We start from the raw sequence: 19,852 nt of genomic DNA, 5'->3' as shown, positions 1-19,852 counted from the left end.
CAACATTTCTTCCTTTGGGGAAAGATACCTCTTTAATTCCCTAAAAATCGTGTTCAGCTTGTGTGGAGCAGATGGGCTAAGCCCCGAGGAGTGGGCACAGGATCTAGGATCAGTCAGTCAGAGTGTTTCATTCCCCGGAATGCAGGGACTGCTTCAGAGATGGGTGTATGACCTCAGCCAGGCCAGTCATCCCTCCCTCCAGGGACTTTTGCTAACACTGTTGGAAAAGACCCTGTTTACTGGGATTATGAATTCTATAGACCATGTAAGCCTAGAGCTTTCAGAGGCACCTTCCCACTAAATGGGGAGAGGCTATCAGAGAACCTAGTCGAGTAGCACTGAGAGATGGGAGGAGGGGAATGAGGTTGCATGTGAAGCCAACTGTATTCCTTGGATTTCCTGGTTACATGAGACAATAAATTTCCTTTCATACTTACAGCCAAACATCCTGGCCAATACAAGCTGAACACAGATTAATTAAATTTGTTTGATAAGAGTAATTAGAAAAATCGAACTAAATACTCTAACAGGCAAGTAGAGCTTATTATTTAAAATAAACTTGGTGGATTACTTAATAAAGCCAAAAAAATCTACCTCATAACTTTTTCATCACGACTTTAGCTGCTTTTCTCTGAACCACCTCTCTTCCTGTAGAGAGGCAGAGCTCCCGAGAAAACACAGCGCACCTGGAAATGCTGGGCAGAGCGAAAGGGTGACCTCTTGACTTTTGCATTTCTTACTTTTGAGAACGTAGTATTTTTTCACTTTATGGTGACATATTTTTATTTTGTGGTCCTTGATGATTTCTATGCCTGCCCTTAATCAGGCTTTCTCTAGTCCAATTTATTGGTGCTGGTTTTGGTACTTAAGCATAAGCACTTCATTACACCCATTCTTACTAACCTCATCTAAGTTTATGCTTTGAATTCTCTCATGTTTTCTGAAGCATCGGTAAACCCACTGAGCTGGAATTGTATAGAGCCTGAAAATACAACTCCTCTATTCTATTTTCCAAACCACTGAAAATGATAGTTGAAATGTGGGACACTGAAGCCTACCAGGGATGCTGCAAGCCCGCAGTGCACCTTTCTGCAAATTGGAAAAAGGCGCCTCTTCCTAGGGCAGATACAACTGTGGGCCAGTGCACATGGGATGGAGAGCAAGGGTAGGCTGGGTGTCCGACCCCACTCACGCCTGCAACTGAGCCCCACTGGGCAAAAGGTGACCTATCATGAATCATGTTACAAAGACCCTTTTCATCTTCTTGGGCTATGTGTGCACGAGCTAGGGTCTAGTGTGAGCCTTTTGTTGGGCACAACAGATAAAGGGCAGAGATTCAGGAGAACTGAGTAACAGCTTAGTGAAATGTTAAACTAAGAAAAAAACTTCAGAGTCAGATAAATCTGAATTTATGGGGATAGTATACTGTATGTAAAAGTTTTGGAGTTGGACAGAAATGGACTTTGACTCCAGCGTGGCCACTAAGTAGGCCACCTCCCTGAAACTCCGTTTTTAAAAAATCTGCAAAATAATGATAATACTATATTTCGTAGAATCTAGACTATATCAATTGTAAGACCCTGTCTCATTACAGAGGTTTTTAAAATGAAAAAATGGCCAAGTGAATGGTCAAATGTTTTCCTGACTTCAGAGGTGTTAAGACTGTAAAAATTGTTTATTTCAGACTCTATGACATATGGTAATATCCACTTTATAGGTAATGACTCTTCTCATTGCCTATAGGATTATGAGGATTAAATTAGATAATGCGCGTGTCAAGTTCTTGACACGGCCCAGAGTCAGTGCTCAATGAAGCTGCTGTAGGTGTGATGGTTATTCAGAGTTGGTGACAAATGATAACAAAAGGATAGACTTGATAGAGGTCTTCAGGGCCTAGCAAGACGATCTGGATATAGTCTTTCCTTTACGCCAGGGTGAGATAGTAGAAGCCAATATGCACGAGGTAGGTCTAGAAGTAAACCTCAGAGGAAGATGAAAGTACAGAAAATGCACAACAGAAAATAATCCTATGTATTCTGCTGATGGAGACCCAGATCTGAGTAATGATCTTCCCAAATCCCAAATGTTCAGGAGATACATTTTTAAAAAGTGTACTGTTCAAATGGTGGGTTGAAGGTCCTTCTTTGAATGTGGAGTAGGAGAAAGAAAACTTCCAGAATGTTCTGTTCCCTTTTCTAGCGTTTCCTGCTCTCTGACAGCTACTCCTATTACATTACCTGTGATTTCTGAAGTGATCACTGATTGGCTCCCCGGTGAAAACCCTCCTGTGCAACAACCTGTGATGGGCATTTTCCTTTAGGCCTGGAGGGGTCTGTGGAGGGCGAAGAGGTCCAAGACGTGTCAGTCAGACTCTTTCACCTGCCTCCACAGCAGCTGGTTCCTGGACTGGTCGAGGGTAGGCCTCAAGCCAAAGAACAGCCATTCATTGTCCTTTGTTGCCAAAGACAATGCTGCCAGTGGTAGCTCACTGATGAAAACCAACGCCAGGATTTTAATAAGTGAAAAATGGCCTGGTTTATGCCGCTGCTTTGGAAGCTGTCTGTTTCTTTCCCTACAGTTTGGGCTTTAATGGCATCTTTAGAGATATGATGAATGGAGGTGGGTATACATGCATATGTTCAAAACACAGCCCCATGTGATGGAAAGCAGCCTAAATGCTATTGTGTATGGGACAGGCAAATGCAATGAAAATGGCTCTCCTTTCTGAAACAAAGACACCGTTCTCTTTTGAGGAGACCCTAAGTTGGTTATTTCTTCCATTTCTGATTTCAACTTGTTTCAACATCAGGACTGATGTAAATGGCGTACAGAGAAGGACAAGAAAGGAGTTTGTGGCAAGAGTTTAATCTACCTAGTTTGGGTTGGCTTGTTATAAGAAAAGGAAATAATATGGAAGTTTTGGTTGACTGATTATGCCATGTAAAAATTAGATATTATGTGGTCACTCCTGAATTAATAGCCTTTAGGGATTTTTAAGAATGAAATTCAAGTCGCAGCTCTAGATCACGATGTCAGAGAAAAAGCAAATTGCCTGAGAAGAGACAGTGGCAACCTGAACTCTAAGCATGTGGGCTGGCTGATGTGTAGATCACAAACACAGCTTCCATTTCCTCTCGGCAGGCCAATTACATGTGCACCCCCCAGCATCTCACTCCTGCCCCGAGGTCCAGAGGCAGGATGTGGCTCAGTTTGGGAGGGGCGCTGAGTCATCATCCCACGCAAGTCATGGTACATCTGTGCCACGCTCCCACCTCCTGACTCTTAGATTAATTAAAGGACTTGGAGGGGAATGAAAATTCCACTTGATTTAATTTCTCCCTAAGAAAAATGCACTCAGTAATGTCATAAATCTCTTGAAACCAGTTTCCTTCAAAGTTGCCTTGGAAATTTTAAATATGTGTACAAGTTCCACCTTGTACTTCCTTAATCTTAACCTTGTGTCTGAGATGCAGTGGTGGAGGGGCTACTCCCTGTGGTCAAGCACCATGAGGGGCTTGTTGAGTAACGGGGCTGAGTCTCAGCGATCCACTGACCTGGGCCCTCCTTGGGTAAAGAGCACATTTGAAAGATGCTTGGCCAGGAGATGGGTCTTAGTCTACTATTTGCATAGAATGAAGTAAGAGTAACACTGGTTTTATTAGCACCGCTGAACTAGCAGCCACTTTCTCGTTAGCAATAGATGTTTGAATTTTAACACTGGTATGAGCCCTACTTATTATTATCTAGAAAACAGAAAGGTCTACTTGCCCAGGGCTTCTTCTAGTATACCTGGATTCTTTGTGTGTAAATTACAGACACCCTCTCTGGAAGATCAATTACATCCCTCAGACCCCGGGCCCCTGCCTCTTGGGCAGCTTGTAGGGCAGCCACCAATGTGCCTAATCCCAAGAATGTGGCAAACTGGATTCATCAATGTATGTTTTCGCACCACAGTTACGGTGAACTTAGAATTAGTTGTGACAACAAGTCATTGTATTCAGAGAGAAACACTAAGTGTATTAGTATAGGCCACTGGTGCCTTCCATAATTAGCATAGTTCATTAGTGTTGGAACAGTTTCATTTTGGTTTCGAGAGTTAGATCTTTTTCAAGAGCAAAACTTTATTATCACTTTCTGGGCAGAAACGGTTTATAAAAGGTCCTTCCCTCTTGTCTCCCCAGGGATGCAAACAGACCGTTAGGAGCTTCCAGTCAGACAATTCTGACAAGCCGGCTCTGGATCCACTTAAGCCTGCTTCCCCTTCCCTCACTATTGGTTTGGGTCACTGACCCCTTTGAGAATCAGATAAACTATGGATATTATCTCTAGAAAAGTGCTCCTGACCTCCAATTTTTTTTTCATGCAGTATTAGGAGTTTTGAGAATTCACGCCAAGAAAGGAGTTTTACATAGGATTTTAAGAGAGACCAATTACACTGAAGTAGTTATCAAAATTTAAAAAATTTTTGTGATATAGAAATATCTATGTGCTTTCATATAAATGCATTAAATAACAAGATCTACTGGTGAGTCTAATAACTCCTGTAATTTTGAAGTACTGATGAGTATAAAAGATATTTTATGATGTCTGCTAACTGTGCTGTGAAATGAAAATGTCTGTGATTTCCGCTGTGACAGGTGCTGCTACTTCTACTGTGGTCTGCTGCCGACATTCATCATTGGAGGGGGTGCTAAACTGAAGTTAGAGGTTAGTGAAAATAAAGATGCATTTTTCCTGCATCCAAGATCCTGGACCTTAAGTCAAGAATCTCAGAGACTCTGGAGATTCTTGGCCTGGTACTGGGCATGGCTCAGGGCTTGGCGGCCTCAACTCTTTCCACTCAGGCCACAGAAGAGAACGTGGGGCTCCCTGTTTCCCTAACTGAAGTGACCTGAGGCTATTGTGAGCTTCCATATTCTGTAGGAAAAGCCAAAAGGGACATTCATAGTGGCTTCCGTTCTGTCCTCACTTATGAGAGGAGAAAGGTGAGGACAAGGGGGACACAGGGAGTCAGCTGTGACCAGGTAACTCCTGCTTTCTCTAGCACAGAGACGAAGCCACAGGGAAGCTGCAGCTTCGTGAAGCTGCCCCAGCCTGGGAGATGGGTCACCGTGTGTCTTCTAGCCTGGTGTGAAAGAAACATTTTCCTCTCACTTTGACAAAGATCTGAGGCATACTATTTTCGAGTTAGCCTGTTGCCTTAACCTCATGGGTCCAGGGATGCTCACTAAAGTGAGGGAGCCCTGCTGGGCAGCCTGTGCCCTGGGAAGGCACAGTGACTCATTCTTTCCTCTCATCCTCCAGGCGGCTTACTGAAATGGCGCTGAAAATTGCGCACCTGGGCCAAAAACAATAAGTATAAGCTGTGGGAGGCGTAAAAGTGTTCCATGGCACTCGAAAATGAGAAATGTCGCTATAATTGTACAGTTATGACCAGTTGGGCTACTGCTGGAAAACACCAGGAAAAGCAAAACTTTCTCATTCGGATGCTAGAGCTCAAGGCTGTATGAGGACGAAAAATTCAAGTTCTAGACGAAAGAAAGTGCTTCTCCTGATGGATGGTAGGAGAGATGACAAACTTCCAAGGAGAGGTGCTCTGAAAGCGGCTTCCTTGGCACGGACCTCCTGAAACTCATCCTCACAGCTATTTGGAAGCACATCATGACCTGATTTTCACCAGGAAAATGGCCTGTGAAAGAGGCTCACAGAATATCATCTGCTTACCAATTTTAACTCTTGCTTCATTTATACTTTCTCCCAGGGCCTTTGCTTCGGAAAATCTGGAGGAAAAAAAATAAGAAATGAGAGCTTAACCTTTTCTGTTCATCCTAAATTATGTTTTAAAAATAAGAGCTTTCCGAGAGGTCTCTAAAATAGTATAAAGCTTTATCAAAAGACATAAAAGAAAATTTAAATGAATGAAATATATTAGGCTTAAAAGTAGAGATAAAATTTGTATTAATTACTGGTATCGTGCCTTTTTACTCCTCTCTCCAGCATAGAACTCCATGCTCATAGTCTCTGATTTATGTAGATTTATCAAATCTACTTTTGATTTCTAGTATTTTATGATACGAGGGAACCAGAGTAAAGCACGGCTGTAAGCCTTCTGTACTGTGCTCTGTTAATCACAGTGCCAAGATCTTAGAGTCAAAGAATCCTTAAAGAACATTTTTTTTTTCTTATCCTTTTTGTTTTCTGACCAGCAAACTATGGCTGGTCATGGTGCGGATGCATCCCAACACCAGTTTCTGTAAATCAAGTAGGATGGGACACAGCCATACCGATTCGTTTGTTTATTGTCTAAGGCTGCTCTCACACTGCAAAGGCAGGGTCGAGGGGCTGGGACAGAGACTGTAGGGCCTGCAGAGCTGAAAATATTTACTATCTGGCTTTTTCCAGAAAGAATTTGCTTACTCCTGTTATATATGATGTTAAATCACATTGTGGACATATAAAAACAAGAAGAAAAAAATCCCTAATTATCCCCTACCCAGAAATAAGCTCATTTTGAGATCCATCCAGTCTTCTTTCTGGCCAGTTTTTACAGAGTTAAGATCATACCAATATATGATTTTTGTGCTTTGGGTGTTTTGTTTTTACTCAGCATTATTGGTCCTTCCCTATGTTATCAGAAACTTCTCCACTCTCTTAGATTGCTGCCCACTAGTCCACCAGATGCTGTGTTGGGTTTACTGAATGACTCCTATTTTCTAACAGGTATTCCTGAGATGCCCCCTGAGAGCCCAACCGTGCTGGAGAAGTGTAGGAAATGGCCTTTGTAAAAACCGTACCATCCAGGCCCCTACACACAGCGGGCCCTTATGAAATGTCAATGCCCCATCCCCAAATCTTTCTGGATCTCAGTAAATCTCAGATGTCACATTGTTTCATCCATAAATGCTTTAGTCGAGCAGGAGTTTGTAGAGGAAGTGGGGAGAAGAGGGCATTTCCAGGCAGGGGAACAACATAAGCAAAGGCCAGAGTGCCCCGCAGCCTCCAGGCTCAGTGGAAAAGAGGCATGAATGATGTCACTGCTATTTTCTGAATGTGTCTGCTGGGCCTGAGATTGCAGACAGATGTTGCCAGGGAAGGGGACTAAATTTTCTCTTAGTGTTCGGTTTCTTGGGACTCCACCTCTGCCTCCTTATTAAGGGTGTTCAGGCTCATCACAGATGACATATGTCCCTTCCTCAGCTAGTGCCTGTCACCTTCCGGAGAGAAATGCAATCCCATTTGATGCCATGAAGACTGAATTCAGCTCAGCAAATATTCATATCATGTGTAGCTCACTGTGCTGGGCTCTGTGGGCTCATTCTGGCCTCTGTCCCCTGGGCAGACAGACTCTGAGGTCTGGTCCGGGCCACTCAGATGAGGACTATCTTCATACTTGAAGTTCTGCCAAGTGCGGGGCTCTAATTGTTTGGTGGTCGCTGCATCCATCCCCAATACCTAGGATTTCATGGGGTTTGATAGTCCTCCATTGCTCAATGAGTGGCCCCCCTTACTGCCTGTTCCAGAGAGTTCTGGAAGCTTTAGATTCTTGGGAATGAGGAAAACACAAGAGCAGGGCTGCAAAGCTGCTGACATTCATGTCAACGCTGGAGGCAACCAGAGGAGAGCTGGAGGAGGGAAGATCCTGCAGGCAGAACGGGCCATCTCTGCAGCAGCCCGGCTCAGAGAAGCTCCGACAGGCCTGGAAGGGAGCCCCCCAGCCTGGCCGGTGCCCACGTGTGCCTTAGGGGGCACGGCGAGGAGCTGCTTAGTGCTGCGGTCGACCGTCTCCGGAGAGCCGCCCCACACCCGGGCTGGCGGACACCACCGGGAGCCAGGAGCTGTTCCATGCTCTCCTCTGCAGCCCAGCGCGAACTCAAAAGGGCTTTCCCACTGAAGAGGTGCGGGCTGAGGGCCGCCCTGTCTCCGCCAGACCATTTTCCCTTCAGGCTGCAGTTGTCACTGCTCCGGACCACCCCACCCACATGTTTTCCTGATCTCCGGTTGTCAAGACAAACACTTGCCTAAGGAAGCACAGCCCTGAGGGGGAAGGAGGGGAGTAAGGGATGGCGGGAGAGATGAGAAAGAAGGTGGCCCCCCCGCACTTCTGCCCTGTTTCTCCTGCGCACCCTGCACCTCCACACCTCCCAGCCCAAGTCTCCCCCAGCCCCGCCCCCTCCCCTTCCTCCCGCCCCAGCCCGCGTTCTGATCTTCCCAAGCGGGAGCCTCCTGACTCCTGAGCTTCTAAAAGGGGCACATTCCCATTAGGGATGTGGTCCAGGTGGTTGAACCTGTGCTGACTTTCCCCAGGGGTGCCGCCCTCCTGGACAATATCTGAGGCTGCTGGGAGGAGGCTGGTGCCGGGGAGCCGCTGAGACTCAACCAGTACCACCTGTGAGCCCCTGAGGGTCTCCTACTCCCGGTGCCCAAACATTCCTATCGGGGAATGTCTGCGGGCTCCATCTGAGGAGCATATGGTGCTGGGGGCAGTTCCAGGGCGGGGCCCAGCAGACTGCTCTGCCCACCTGCGCGCGCAGAGAAAGCTCTACCTTGGGGCGAGGCCTGGGTTTGGAAGGGAGAAGGAACGCAGCGCTCTGCCTGCTCCTTCGCAAGCCTGGCTCCCTGTGACATCCAGCCCTCACCCACCCAACAGCACCCACTGTGCGCCAGGCTCTGTCCACAGAGTAGAAACAATGCTCTCCCGCTGGCTTCCACGTTACATCACCTCCGTTTTCTGCCCTCTCTCCCTGGCTGCTGCTTCTCAGTCTCCTGTTCAGGCTTTTCTTCTGCAGCCTGTTCCTTAGATGTTGGTGATGGTCAGGGTTTAGTCTTAGACCCTCTCCTCGAGCTACCTCTTCTCTCTGGGCATTCCATTCGTTCCACTCTAGGCAGTGCCTCCTCTAGGGACACCTCCCAGATCTCCATCTTGGCCCTGCTTTATTTCCTGACCCACTATCCAATTGCCCATTTGATGCCCTGCAGATAATTAAAACCCACAGGACGTAGAGCAGAACTGATGCCCTTCCCTGAAGACCTCCGTGCCTTCCTCCCAGCCTTTCTCCTCTCGCTGCACAGCACCCACTCCTCCAGGTGCTCATGCCAGTAACCTGCACACCATCCTCTGCCCTGCTCTCCATTAGATCCGTCACTCAGCCCTGGAGTCTCGCCCATTCTACGTCCTCAGTACCTATCCTGCCGTCCCACTGAGCTTCACCCTACTCCACCTGCCTTGGGAAGGAGCTGTCACTCTCCCCCAGACCACTTCAACGGCTCCTTGCTCAGCTCCCTGCATTCATGCTGCCTGCCTTTGGGCTATTTCCTACCTTTCAGTCTTTCCTGTCTTCTGGTCTGGGGTGATTAACTTAATATGTTGATTATTCACAGAGTGAACAAACATCCAATTTTCTTCCCCATCAGAGAGAAAGACCATTTGTCTGTATAGTCTGTATCTATGCCCTTTCTTTCCTCTGTTGACTTGTCCCTGACATGGTACTTTGGCTGCCTCTGTTATATTGTGATGAAGATCCACCTTTCATTTCCTTTACGCTTTTTAAAAATACCAAAATAGAAACTTTCATCCCATTTCCCCATCAAGATGGCTGCCCTCTTGTCTCCCATTGAGCGGTTCCTTCCCTGACTCTCAGGAAGCCGCTGCTACATTCCCCTACTCCTAGGAAGCAGTTCTCACGCAGTTTTCTTGGCTGCTAAGGTTTCTCAAAGTCAATTTCAAATTGTCATTCTCAAGCCAAAAAGCAGTGTTTTTGAGTACCATTTTTGTGGCCAGCACTGTTTTAAAAAACTGTGGGAGGCTTAGAAGATTCTAATCTAATCTCTGCTCTCAGAGTCCATAATTCTTGTTCAGGAGACAAGGTGTAAATACAAAAAACAAATGGCAAAATAATAAAGGTTAAAACTGGAGTCTAACAGGAACCAGGGAACTCCTATTTGTCATGGACGTTATTTCCAGATGGTGCCACGAGATTTCTCGCCACTCTCGGTCCAGTTTTCCCGTTGGCGTTAGATTGCTGATCTATTCTCTATCTGAAGGATCCAACTGAGTGAAGGGGTGCTTTTCTTGGTTTAGTTCACATTATCAATGCCTTCGTTTCCAATTGCGGCTAATCTCCCCATTTATTTATTCTTTTGTTACTTAATGGGACTCAGTGACAGGGGATTCAGTTTGCATGAAAGATCTGCCACAAAAGAAAGTTAGCTGTGTGGTGCCCGGGCACTGGAATTTGCCAAGCATGGGGTTTCCAACCTCTCTTCATCTTATTATATACTATGAGGATGAGTCATGCCTGAAAAATGTGGTGATTTTCAACTGCACTTCTACTTGAATTGTCTTCTATTGAAAAATCCGGCTTAAGAATTGGCTCACGTGCTCTAGTTCACCGAAGGGTAAATATCCCATTAATGTGCAACATCTTGTTTCTGTTGTCACAGGCAGGCAGCACAACTTTCCCCAGACTGGGGGCAGAGCTGAGATGCACTAGAAGTTCCCTGTGGGGTAGCAAAGGGTGCCGGCAAGAAGGGGAAGAAATCGCTCCTACTAAGTAACACTGATGTCTGAGCCATTGATGGTCCCCTCCTGCATCTCTGCATCAGCCTTGCACTCTGAGGGAGCTGAGGGAGTTCAAAGGGATCTGGGCCACCAATAGTCTCTATATTTGAGCTTAGAAGCTACTCGCCATTGGCTAACAAGGCTGAGCTGCACCAAGGTTCGTGTGTGGGGTCCTAAGCCCCTCTTCCGTGGACTTTTCCAACAGGATGGCTCAACACCTGAGCCATCGGATGGCAGAGTTATTTGACGTGAGAAGCGGGGAATAAAGTGGGAGCCCAGGCCTGTGGGGCTTGGTGGCGTAGGGTTACCAGAAAGGTAAGACTTTCTAAGAGGAAGTCTGCTAGAAGTAGGGTTAGGGAACAGCAATTTCACGCCGCCCTGAGGAACACCCCTCTGGCACATGTCTGTATCCCCAGGACCGGTCAGTCCTCCCACAGATGGTCCACGTGGTGCTCCTGGTCAGTAGAGGGAATGGGAGCAAATCTGTGGAAGGGATCAGGGTTACTGCAGACCGTTTCCTAAAGGGAGGCATGGAAGTCATGCTTTATTTTGATGTCTGCTATGGGAGCACTGGTTGTAGTTATTTGTTTTCATATAAAAACATTTCTCTTTGTCCTCTGCCATCGCAGTTATGAGCATGTAATATCTGATAATTGAATACTCTCCATGAATGCAAAAAAGTTTCCAATCCTGAGAAAAGAGTAGGCCATGGCTTACTCTCCCCAGTACCAAATATTCCTTTAATAATTGGTAACATTGAACAGATGTAGACATTTTAAAAATGTGGGCTGGCCTCCTGACTTTTCATTTGATTTGAAAAGACTGATTTACTGCTGGGAAAACCTCTTCTCAGAGGAGAGCTTTGTGTGAATTTCATTAATTCCTTTACTTCGTGGCCACAAGGAAGATGGGACCACCATTATTACCAGCCCATCCTGTGCGATTTAGATGTATTTGAACCCAAAAGCACATCTGTCCCGTGGGCTGTCAGAACTCTACTATTCTACTAGAGTTAAGCGAGCTCTGTATTGGAAGCCCACAACATCCTCATCTCTGCCATTCCCTCAACCCACCCCCTGCTGGGAAAAGACCTAAACTCAAGGGTACAAGCCCAATCCTAGAGCCATACCAATCTAGAACAAGAAGACAAAGTATTATGTTCTTCCTAAGCCAGTGGTTCTTCAACCTGAATGTGCAGAGGAGTCGCCTGGTAACTGGTTTAACCTGTGGAGTTTTGAGGCCTTCCTGCAGAGGTTCTGGGTCTCAAGGTCTCTGGACAAGGTCTCTGTCTGGCCAGTGGTTTTCAAACCTGGTGGCAGGTTGGAATCCTGAAACAAATGGATGCTCAGGCTCTACCTAATTCAGTGAGACTATCTGCGGAGTCAGGCCTAGGCTCTGGTAGCTTTTACAAGCTCCATGGGTCATTTTACTGTGAAGCAAGGGTTACGAGGCGCCCGTATAAGCTATGAAGCCTGAGGTGCGGACACAGCTGAAAGCTCCTCGGAAGTCACTGGACGAGGCAGCTGTCATCCAGCTTTATATGCTTGTCTCCAGACGAACAAGGTGTCCTGCTTCAACACATCCAACTGACTCTGCTTAAAATACATGGCCTGCACCAGGGAGAAGCATCGGAAAGTCTGTGAAACCCCTGGATTCACAGGCTAAAGTGTGGATGTGCATATTCCATTCCTCTGGGGACAGAGTCTTCAGCTTTCCCTAGATTCACTTTATCTTCTCCCCACCCCTTGGTTTACTCATCTGTCACTCATATCCCATGCTGGGCTCCCATTCTGCTCCCCGCAGAGGCAGCCATTCTTACGGTCAAAGTAGATGAAAGTATATATATATATATATATATATATATATATATATATATATTTTTTTTTTTTTTTTTGCAGTACGCGGGCCTCTCACTGTTGTGGCTTCTCCCATTGCAGAGCACAGGCTCCGGATGCACAGGCTCAGCGAGCCCGCTCCGCGGCACATGGGATCCTCCCGGACCGGGGCACGAACCCATGTCCCCTGCATCGGCAAGCGGACTCTCAACCACTGCGCCACCAGGGAAGCCCGAAAGTATATTTTTTGTTCAGCTGTTTTTGTTTGCTTTGTGTGCATCTGTTTATAATTTACATAAATCGTGTGTTCTTACTTAGCGCTGTCCTTGTTGGTACGTGTGCATTAATCCATCTCCCACCTGCCACATCCGACTCCCCAACATGCAGCCTGCACAGAGAGCTCCCCAGCATTCTATCTCTCGACTTCCCCAGGGATGATGCCCACAAGGTCTCCAGTGCTCCTCGGCCACAAACAGAGCTGCTGTGAACATCCTCATGTATGTCCCCTCCTGAGTCCATGAGAACCTCTCGGGAGATACAGTCGGCCCTCTGGGTCCGTGGGCGGAACCTGTGGATTTGGAGGCCCGACTGTACTACCCATTTTATATAAGGGACTTGAGCCTGAGCCAATTTTGGTAACTATGGGAGTCCTGAAACCAATCCCTATAGATACTGAGGCATGATGGCTGTAAACCCAGGAGGGGAACTGCTGGGTCACAGCGGGTGCAGACACCTCTTTGGTTAGGAGGGCTGCTCTGGCCTTCACTGAATTCCTAAAGTGATCTGGGATCCATGCCCCCCAAGTGCAAACGTCACTGGTCAACAGGCTGGGCTGGGCCCTCAATGCTGCTTGCCTTTCCTTTTTTATTTTTATTTTTTTTGCGGTACGTGGGCCTCTCACTATTGTGGCCTCTCCCATTGTGGAGCACAGGCTCCGGACGCGCAGGCTCAGCAGCCATGGCTCACGGACCCAGCCGCTCCACGGCACATGGAATCCTCCCAGACCGGGGCAAGAACCCGTGTCCCCTGCATTGGCAGGCGGACTCCCAATCACTGCGCCACCAGGGAAGCCCTGCCTTTCCTTTTTCTTTTCCCCCACTTCTCCTTCCACTTCTAAATGTATCAGCGTCAGCCCATCTTGCTGTGTTTTTCTATTCAGGCTTCCTTCCAGGCTCCCCTCCCTCTGACATTCCCTACTGCCCGGCTCCCTGGAGCCTTGCTGGGTCAGTGTTTCCCTTGTTTTTCTCTCTCTTGCTCTCCCGCCCCCCCCCCCCCCCCCCCCCACTGGCTTGCTTCTGCCTGAGGCCTACAATCTTGCCCAACTCTCTCCCCTTCTGAAACCAACTTCCCTTCTCAGGCCACTCCCCTTTTTCTTTTACAAATGTCTCCCACCTCTCACGGGCTTTCTGAACACATTGCTCACCTCTCTCCTTTGCTCAATTCCTTCTCACTTGCCCCTTCCCTCCCAGCGCCCAACCCGTGCTCTTCCAGCTGCCAGCCCCCCATGCACTTGCCTGCTGCCTCCTGCTTGTTTCTTTGGCGCATCTGACACCCCCGACAACACGCTTCCGGGAGCCGTCTCCCCTCTTGGCTCTCAGGCAGGCCTTTCCTGCTGGCTCTTCCCCTCTTCTCAGTCTCCCTCATGGCCTCCGCCCTACCCCCCACCCCTTTCCTTGAAAGCTTTCCCTGTCGTTCTACCCTCCAGGCCCTTGTCCTTCCACATGTTTTCCTGAGAGAGCTCATCCCCTTCTCATGCTTCCTTGAAACATTTATAAACATATGACTCTCAAACCTGGATCTCATTTTAATTCAACAAATAGTTTTTGAAAATGTACTATGTGCTGCGATGCAGTCATATGTGACATATGAGAGTTCGCAGTCTAGAACTCTAGTTTTTGAACTCCAGAGCCACACGTCCAGTTTGAGGACATGCGTCGAATTCATGGATTAGTTGAAACAAACGATGTACCTCTAAGTTTTCTCTAAAGGGTCCAGAACACAGGCTTGCTGGACAACCTGTCAGCAGATGGTGTAGCCTGCTCTGCTTCCGGCCTGGGGAACACACCAGAGGTGTCTGGGTCACAGGATGTGCATGTGAATACTTCCTTTGACCAAGAAGTACAGGACGGCTTTCCTGAGCAGCCGGAGGGCCTAGAGTTCTAAGAGGTATCATTTAGTCCGTAGACACTTTTTTCCTTTGCCTTTGGAGCAGTGAAATAGCAATAGAGTCCCAGGCTGATGAGAATTCACGTGAGATGTGAGAATTGTATACAAAGTGCTGTCAGTCACAGCCCTGCTCTAATGTCGCTTACCCAGCGGTGCTGGGATGATGAGGCTTAACGTATGGGAGAGAAGGGTACCAGGCTGGATGTCATTCAACGTGAAACTGCACACACCTTGTGCCTTTTTTCAGAAATCAATTTTCTCTAGGCTGGCCCAGCTAAGCTTCGGAGGACCAGCTGCTCACCGTGCCAGCCTTACCTCTGCTTCAGAATCTGTTTGTTGTCTTCGATGGTGACGCTGTCAGCATGGTCCCTCTTGAAAATTTCAAAAGCCTCCTGGCGTCCTAATGACATTTCCTCTCTCATCCCTGTTTGGAGACACGGGGAAATGGCCTCAGTCAGAGCATCAGGATCCCATTAATTTCACTGTCGCTTTAGTCAGACTGTAAAGCCAACGAGGCCCACAGCAGAGAGGCTCCTCACCAGACAGGTGACCCCAGGCCCTTCCAGCTGGCCGCCGCCAGCCGCCGAGGAGGCCCTTTCAGTGACACCCGCCGCGCCCTGTGGGCCTGAGCCTGGGCATCCACGTGACTCGTGGGGGGTGGAGTCTGGAATGTCTGGTCAGAGGAAATGAAAACCAGAGCGCCAAGCCCCGGATGTCCGGGGACATCTGCAAAACCACTTTCTGCCATCACTCAGGGCCACATTTCTGCCCATTTTCCTGTTATGCCCCATTTTGGTTTTCTGTGAAATTTCACCCTGAATTTCCAGGCATTTAAGTAAAAGAAGTATAATCCCAACTCAAAGACTGAGAATCTAGAAAATTCTGCCCTTAGTCTCCATAGAATGACTCATCCTTGTTACCTGTGTCTAGTGAGAGGCCCCAGTTCTCACTTGAGAGTTAAGTTCTCAATCACAAGATCCGCAAGCAGACTGTGGTGCAGGTTCCTGGCTCACGTCTAACTTCAACCTCCTGAGTCCCTTTAGCCACTACAGGCCAAGCCTGGGCTTATCTCCTCTGTGCGCCTCTTGTCCCCCCTGTCCCAGAGGCTGGGCCCTGCTCAGGGGCCAAACTCTGAAACCAGAGTCAGAACGGCCAGGGCCCAGGGAATGAGCAGATGGCATTCCTGCCCCGAAGACCTCTTCCTCGCAGCCTCCCAGGGTGACGCTCCAGGCAGGTGTGGGTCTGGGACTCCCATGGTGACAGCTGCATTCACAGCTGGATTTTGGATAAATCTATGGAGTCATTTTTTTATGCCTCTGCCCTTGGTTCCCTTTCCTGTATTTTCATCCACTTAACTCTATCTTGGAAGCCCTGGCTGAGTGCTACCACCTCCACGGAGCTTTCTGTGAGGCCCAGACTAAACAAATCCTCCCTCCACTGTGTTTCTGTGACATGCACAGCCCAGTAGACACTGCCACTTCACGTGACAGCCCTTTCTCATGAAATGCATGTCTCGTAGGAAGTAGAGATAATATCTTTGGTGAGTCCGCAGCGTCTTGCTCGATGCCTGGCATTTAGAAGGTGCTCAACGTATGTCTGTTAAACGAATCGGGTCAGGAATGAACCAGGAGTGATGAGGAGCCTTGCTCTCGTTGCCATAGGAACACAGTCCAGGACTAGAGGGACTCGCTCTGAGACCCAGGGTTCCAGAGGTGCGTTCATGTGGGCCACATACCACATCTTTTGCCTGGAAAAGCCCCGGTGTAAGGAAGTGGACCAGCCCATCTGACACCAATTTAATGATGACTGTTGATAAAAATAGCACCATGAAGAATGTCTGAATGGTGAGGCACACAAAGACACCCCACCCTTTTCCAATCAGAAGCAAATGGGCACATCTCAGTTCTGTCTCCACATCTGCCCCGCACACTCCCGAGTCGGGTGGGCCTGGGAAGGGGTCTGGGCGATGTTCAGAAAGATGAGCCCTGATACGCGAGAGACATTAGCCAGAGAGTGCTTTGGCCCAGTGGAGCCCACCAGGAGCCAAAGGCCTCATTCCACACCTTCTCCCCACCCTAGTCCATGCCCAGCTCTGACAATGTATGCCTTTTATTGCGTCATTTTTATGATTTATCATTTTTATGATTTGTTTTAACCACAGAGGGTAGAGGAATGAGTCTCTCTGGACTAGGGCTGGGGGGAGAGGGGAGCTCCACCAAGACTACACTAAAATCCACCCGCCTGTGGGACCCCCAGATTGCTTCCCACACAGGAGGTAATGAGAGGGCTTCCACCAACCGGAGGCGGCAAGGGTGGAGGTGGGGTGGAGGGTTGTTCAGAAAGCTACAGCGAAGAAGAAGCGTTCATGGCCTTTACTCTCCCAGGCTCTGCTTTCTTTCAGAGCTGACAGCCCAGGGTGACAGCTGGGTGGAGAAGCCAGGGCAAGGTTTCCCAGCACCCATGGTGCCGATACGGCGGTAGGTCCCGGAAGAACTTACAATCAGCTGAAAACCCCACGGGGCCTTCCCTAAGGTGTGGAGGGGTCCAGGCAGTGGGAGCAGAAGGGACAGGGGGCGCACAGAGGAGATAAGCCCAGGAGGGTAGTTTGGGAGCATTTTGCAGAGAATTTTGAAGGTCGTGCTAAGAAAGTTGGGGCCAACGCCGTGACATATTACACACAAATCACCAACTTTCAAAGAGTTAAAATTTAGTAAAGTACACATTATGGGATAGTTACACTGGAAGTATTTGATATTTCTGGTGATTTAAAAGGCACTTGGGGTCCTGCAGTGCCATGGGCTTATGGTCAGGAACACGGGATTGGCTTTTCTCCTGCTACAGTGGAGGAAGAGTCTGGCATTGGTGTTCTTTGACGGTGTTGACCTCAGGTGAATGGACATGAGTGTGACGGCTGTAATCCCAGCAGCTCGTATCCTAAGTGTCTGCTCAGGGAGGTCAAGGTGAGGTGGTGAGGATGCCCATAGACTGAAGGCCAAGAGGCAAAGCCAGGCCTGGAAGCCTACTGGGGCTTCACAGCTGCCACGTGGAGGGTGAGGCTGGGTCCACAGGGAGGGGCACGTGGAAGGAACCCCACAGGCAGCTGCGGTGCGTGACCCCGGCTCCACCTCCGTCCCACTCTTGTCCATTCCCGTTCTGCTGGCTCAGAGACCATATCCAGCCCCCTTTTGGACTGTGCTAATAGACCAGTTCTCACTCCAGTTTGGGGCCAGCCACTAAGCTAATCAGCAGCTTTTTATTTACTGAAGAGATGCCTCCACCTCCCTTTCCCTCTCAGGGTTTGCAAAACAGCTCTTTCTCGTCTGGCGAGCTCTTGCCCCTAAGTACACATCGTGCACTAAAAACACCAGGAGCCGTGGAGCGGGCAGTGACTGAGGGCTCACTTCGCTATGAGATTATCATCAATTTATTTAATTCTCTCGATAAGTATTTATTCATTTTGTTTATTCACGTGCTAGGCATGTGACAGAGATATAAACTTGAACGAGAAGATTACAGCATGATCCTTGCCCTTAAAGAGCTCAAAATCTAGTAAGGGAGAAAGAAAAGTGAACAAATAATTACAAAGAAGCTGCTGCTTGCTGTAAGGGAGGTGTGTTGTCCAGCGCTAAGCGGCGGGGAGGGAGGGAGGGCCGGCTCTGTCAGGGAGTGTGTGAAGGGTCCTGGAGATGAAGCGGCGCTTGCGAGGTGGAGAAGTGGAAGAGATCCCAGGAGGAGCGGTCGGAGGAGTGTGGATGAACAGGGCAACTGGATTAATATGCGCGGTTCTGCCACCTGATAGGAATGACCTTTGGGTGACTCAGAAACGAATTTTTTGCATACCTGACGCTAAGCATGGTGCCAAGTGCTTTCTTACATATTATTCCAGTTAAACTTGTTCGTGATCCCTGGTCATAATTTCATTTTACAGAGGAGGAAACTGGGGCTCACTTAAATAAATGGTTATAAAGGGGTAAAAAATTGCCCAGCTTTCCGAGGAAGGTAGACCTGCTTTTAGACCAGTTTTTCCAGGGAAAAGTATGCCTGATAGAGGAAGCAGGTGGTGGGCCTCCAAATGATCTGGTAGAAATAGATTTACCCACGAGATTGTCCTCTTATTAGTGCCTATCTTGTCTAAAACTTTTAAGTCTTTTTTTACAGTATCACAGAAAAAACAGAACCATGAGTTTTGTTCACTGTTTGCAAAGTTCACTTCATATGTTTTTTTTTTTTGCGGTACGCTGGCCTCTCACTGCTGTGGCCTCTCCCGTTGCGGAGCACAGTCTCCGGACGCGCAGGCCCAGCGGCCATGGCTCACGGGCCCAGCCGCTCCGAGGCATGTGGGATCCTCCCGGACCGGGGCACGAACCCGCGTCCCCTGCATCGGCAGGCGGACTCTCAACCACTGTGCCACCAGGGAAGCCCCTACTTCATATGTTAATATGTTCTGTTAGTGTGTCTAGAATTTGTAAGCACCATGAGGGCAGGGGTTTTTGTCAGTTTGGTTTGCTGCAGCCTTGCTAGCACCTGGATAGTACCTGGCACACAGGGGGAACTCAGTCAAATATCTTTTGAATGAATGAATGAATGAATGAGTGAATGTATGTTTTAGATACTTAGCGTTGTTCCTTTTAGGACAGTGCACTGTGACGCGATGGCAGAGGAGAGGCACGCACTCACTGCTCTCCCTCTCTCCACCATCATGCTATGGGGTGGGTCCCTGTATGGTGTGATTTTAGAAACCCAACACCATCTTCTCCCCACTACATGTTACCATTAGAGGTGAATTTCAACTCCAAGAAGCTTTTATAAAAAAAACAAATACTCTTGAAGGCATCTATTTTAGGGCTAGCAAAGAAAAACTCCATGATTTCTTGACAATTAGCTAAGAGGTTCTGCAAAGATGAGGCATAAGATGGTGTCTCAGGCTGGTGCCAGAATCAGGGGGATCTGAGCTTGCAAGGGAAGATGGATATACTTTTCCCCAACTTTGTTTAGTCTGTCAAACTCAGAGGCTCATCAGCTTTGGCCCTCAGGAGTTCTGATTTGCCATGCCCACTTCTAGTTCTCAGTTGTTTCCTTTTAGTGAATTTCAGTCATAGGTCCCAGTGTTAAATCCCAGAAAATATGGATGACTCAGAGAAGCCTGCTGGCTTGCTGAATCACAGGACTGTTTAAAACCTAAAGGAGAGTAAATAAAATATCACAGGGTAGTATAAAATTTCAAACAAAACAAAGCAAAAACCAAAACCCAAAAAAACCCTAAAGGAGAGGAGTTTCTCAGTCTCAGCACCAA

The 19,852-nt window shown here is 48.0% G+C and overlaps 1 protein-coding gene and 1 long non-coding RNA gene across 4 annotated transcripts in view; one reads left to right on the top strand and one right to left on the bottom strand.

Annotated features, from left to right (window-relative positions):
- KIF6 (kinesin family member 6) overlaps positions 1-19,852 on the bottom strand; it is a 390,416-nt gene that overhangs the window by 67,139 nt on the left and 303,425 nt on the right. For all 3 annotated transcript variants that reach the window (XM_067753073.1, XM_067753072.1, XM_067753074.1), the window contains 2 exons: positions 14,875-14,983; positions 5,725-5,780 (listed from right to left, as the gene is read on the bottom strand). In XM_067753073.1, coding sequence (XP_067609174.1) covers positions 5,725-5,780; positions 14,875-14,983 — 165 coding nt within the window. The remainder of the gene's footprint in view (positions 1-5,724; positions 5,781-14,874; positions 14,984-19,852) is intronic.
- Positions 16,717-19,852, top strand: part of LOC137232021 (uncharacterized) — a 72,303-nt gene continuing 69,167 nt past the window's right edge. The window contains exon 1 of the long non-coding RNA XR_010946840.1: positions 16,717-16,834. This is a non-coding gene — a long non-coding RNA (uncharacterized lncRNA). The remainder of the gene's footprint in view (positions 16,835-19,852) is intronic.

Source organism: Pseudorca crassidens, chromosome 10 (assembly GCF_039906515.1).
Source record: "Pseudorca crassidens isolate mPseCra1 chromosome 10, mPseCra1.hap1, whole genome shotgun sequence".
NCBI lineage: Eukaryota > Metazoa > Chordata > Mammalia > Artiodactyla > Delphinidae > Pseudorca > Pseudorca crassidens.
Note: the sequence above shows the minus strand (reverse complement) of the source record. Positions and strands in the feature narration are given on the sequence as shown.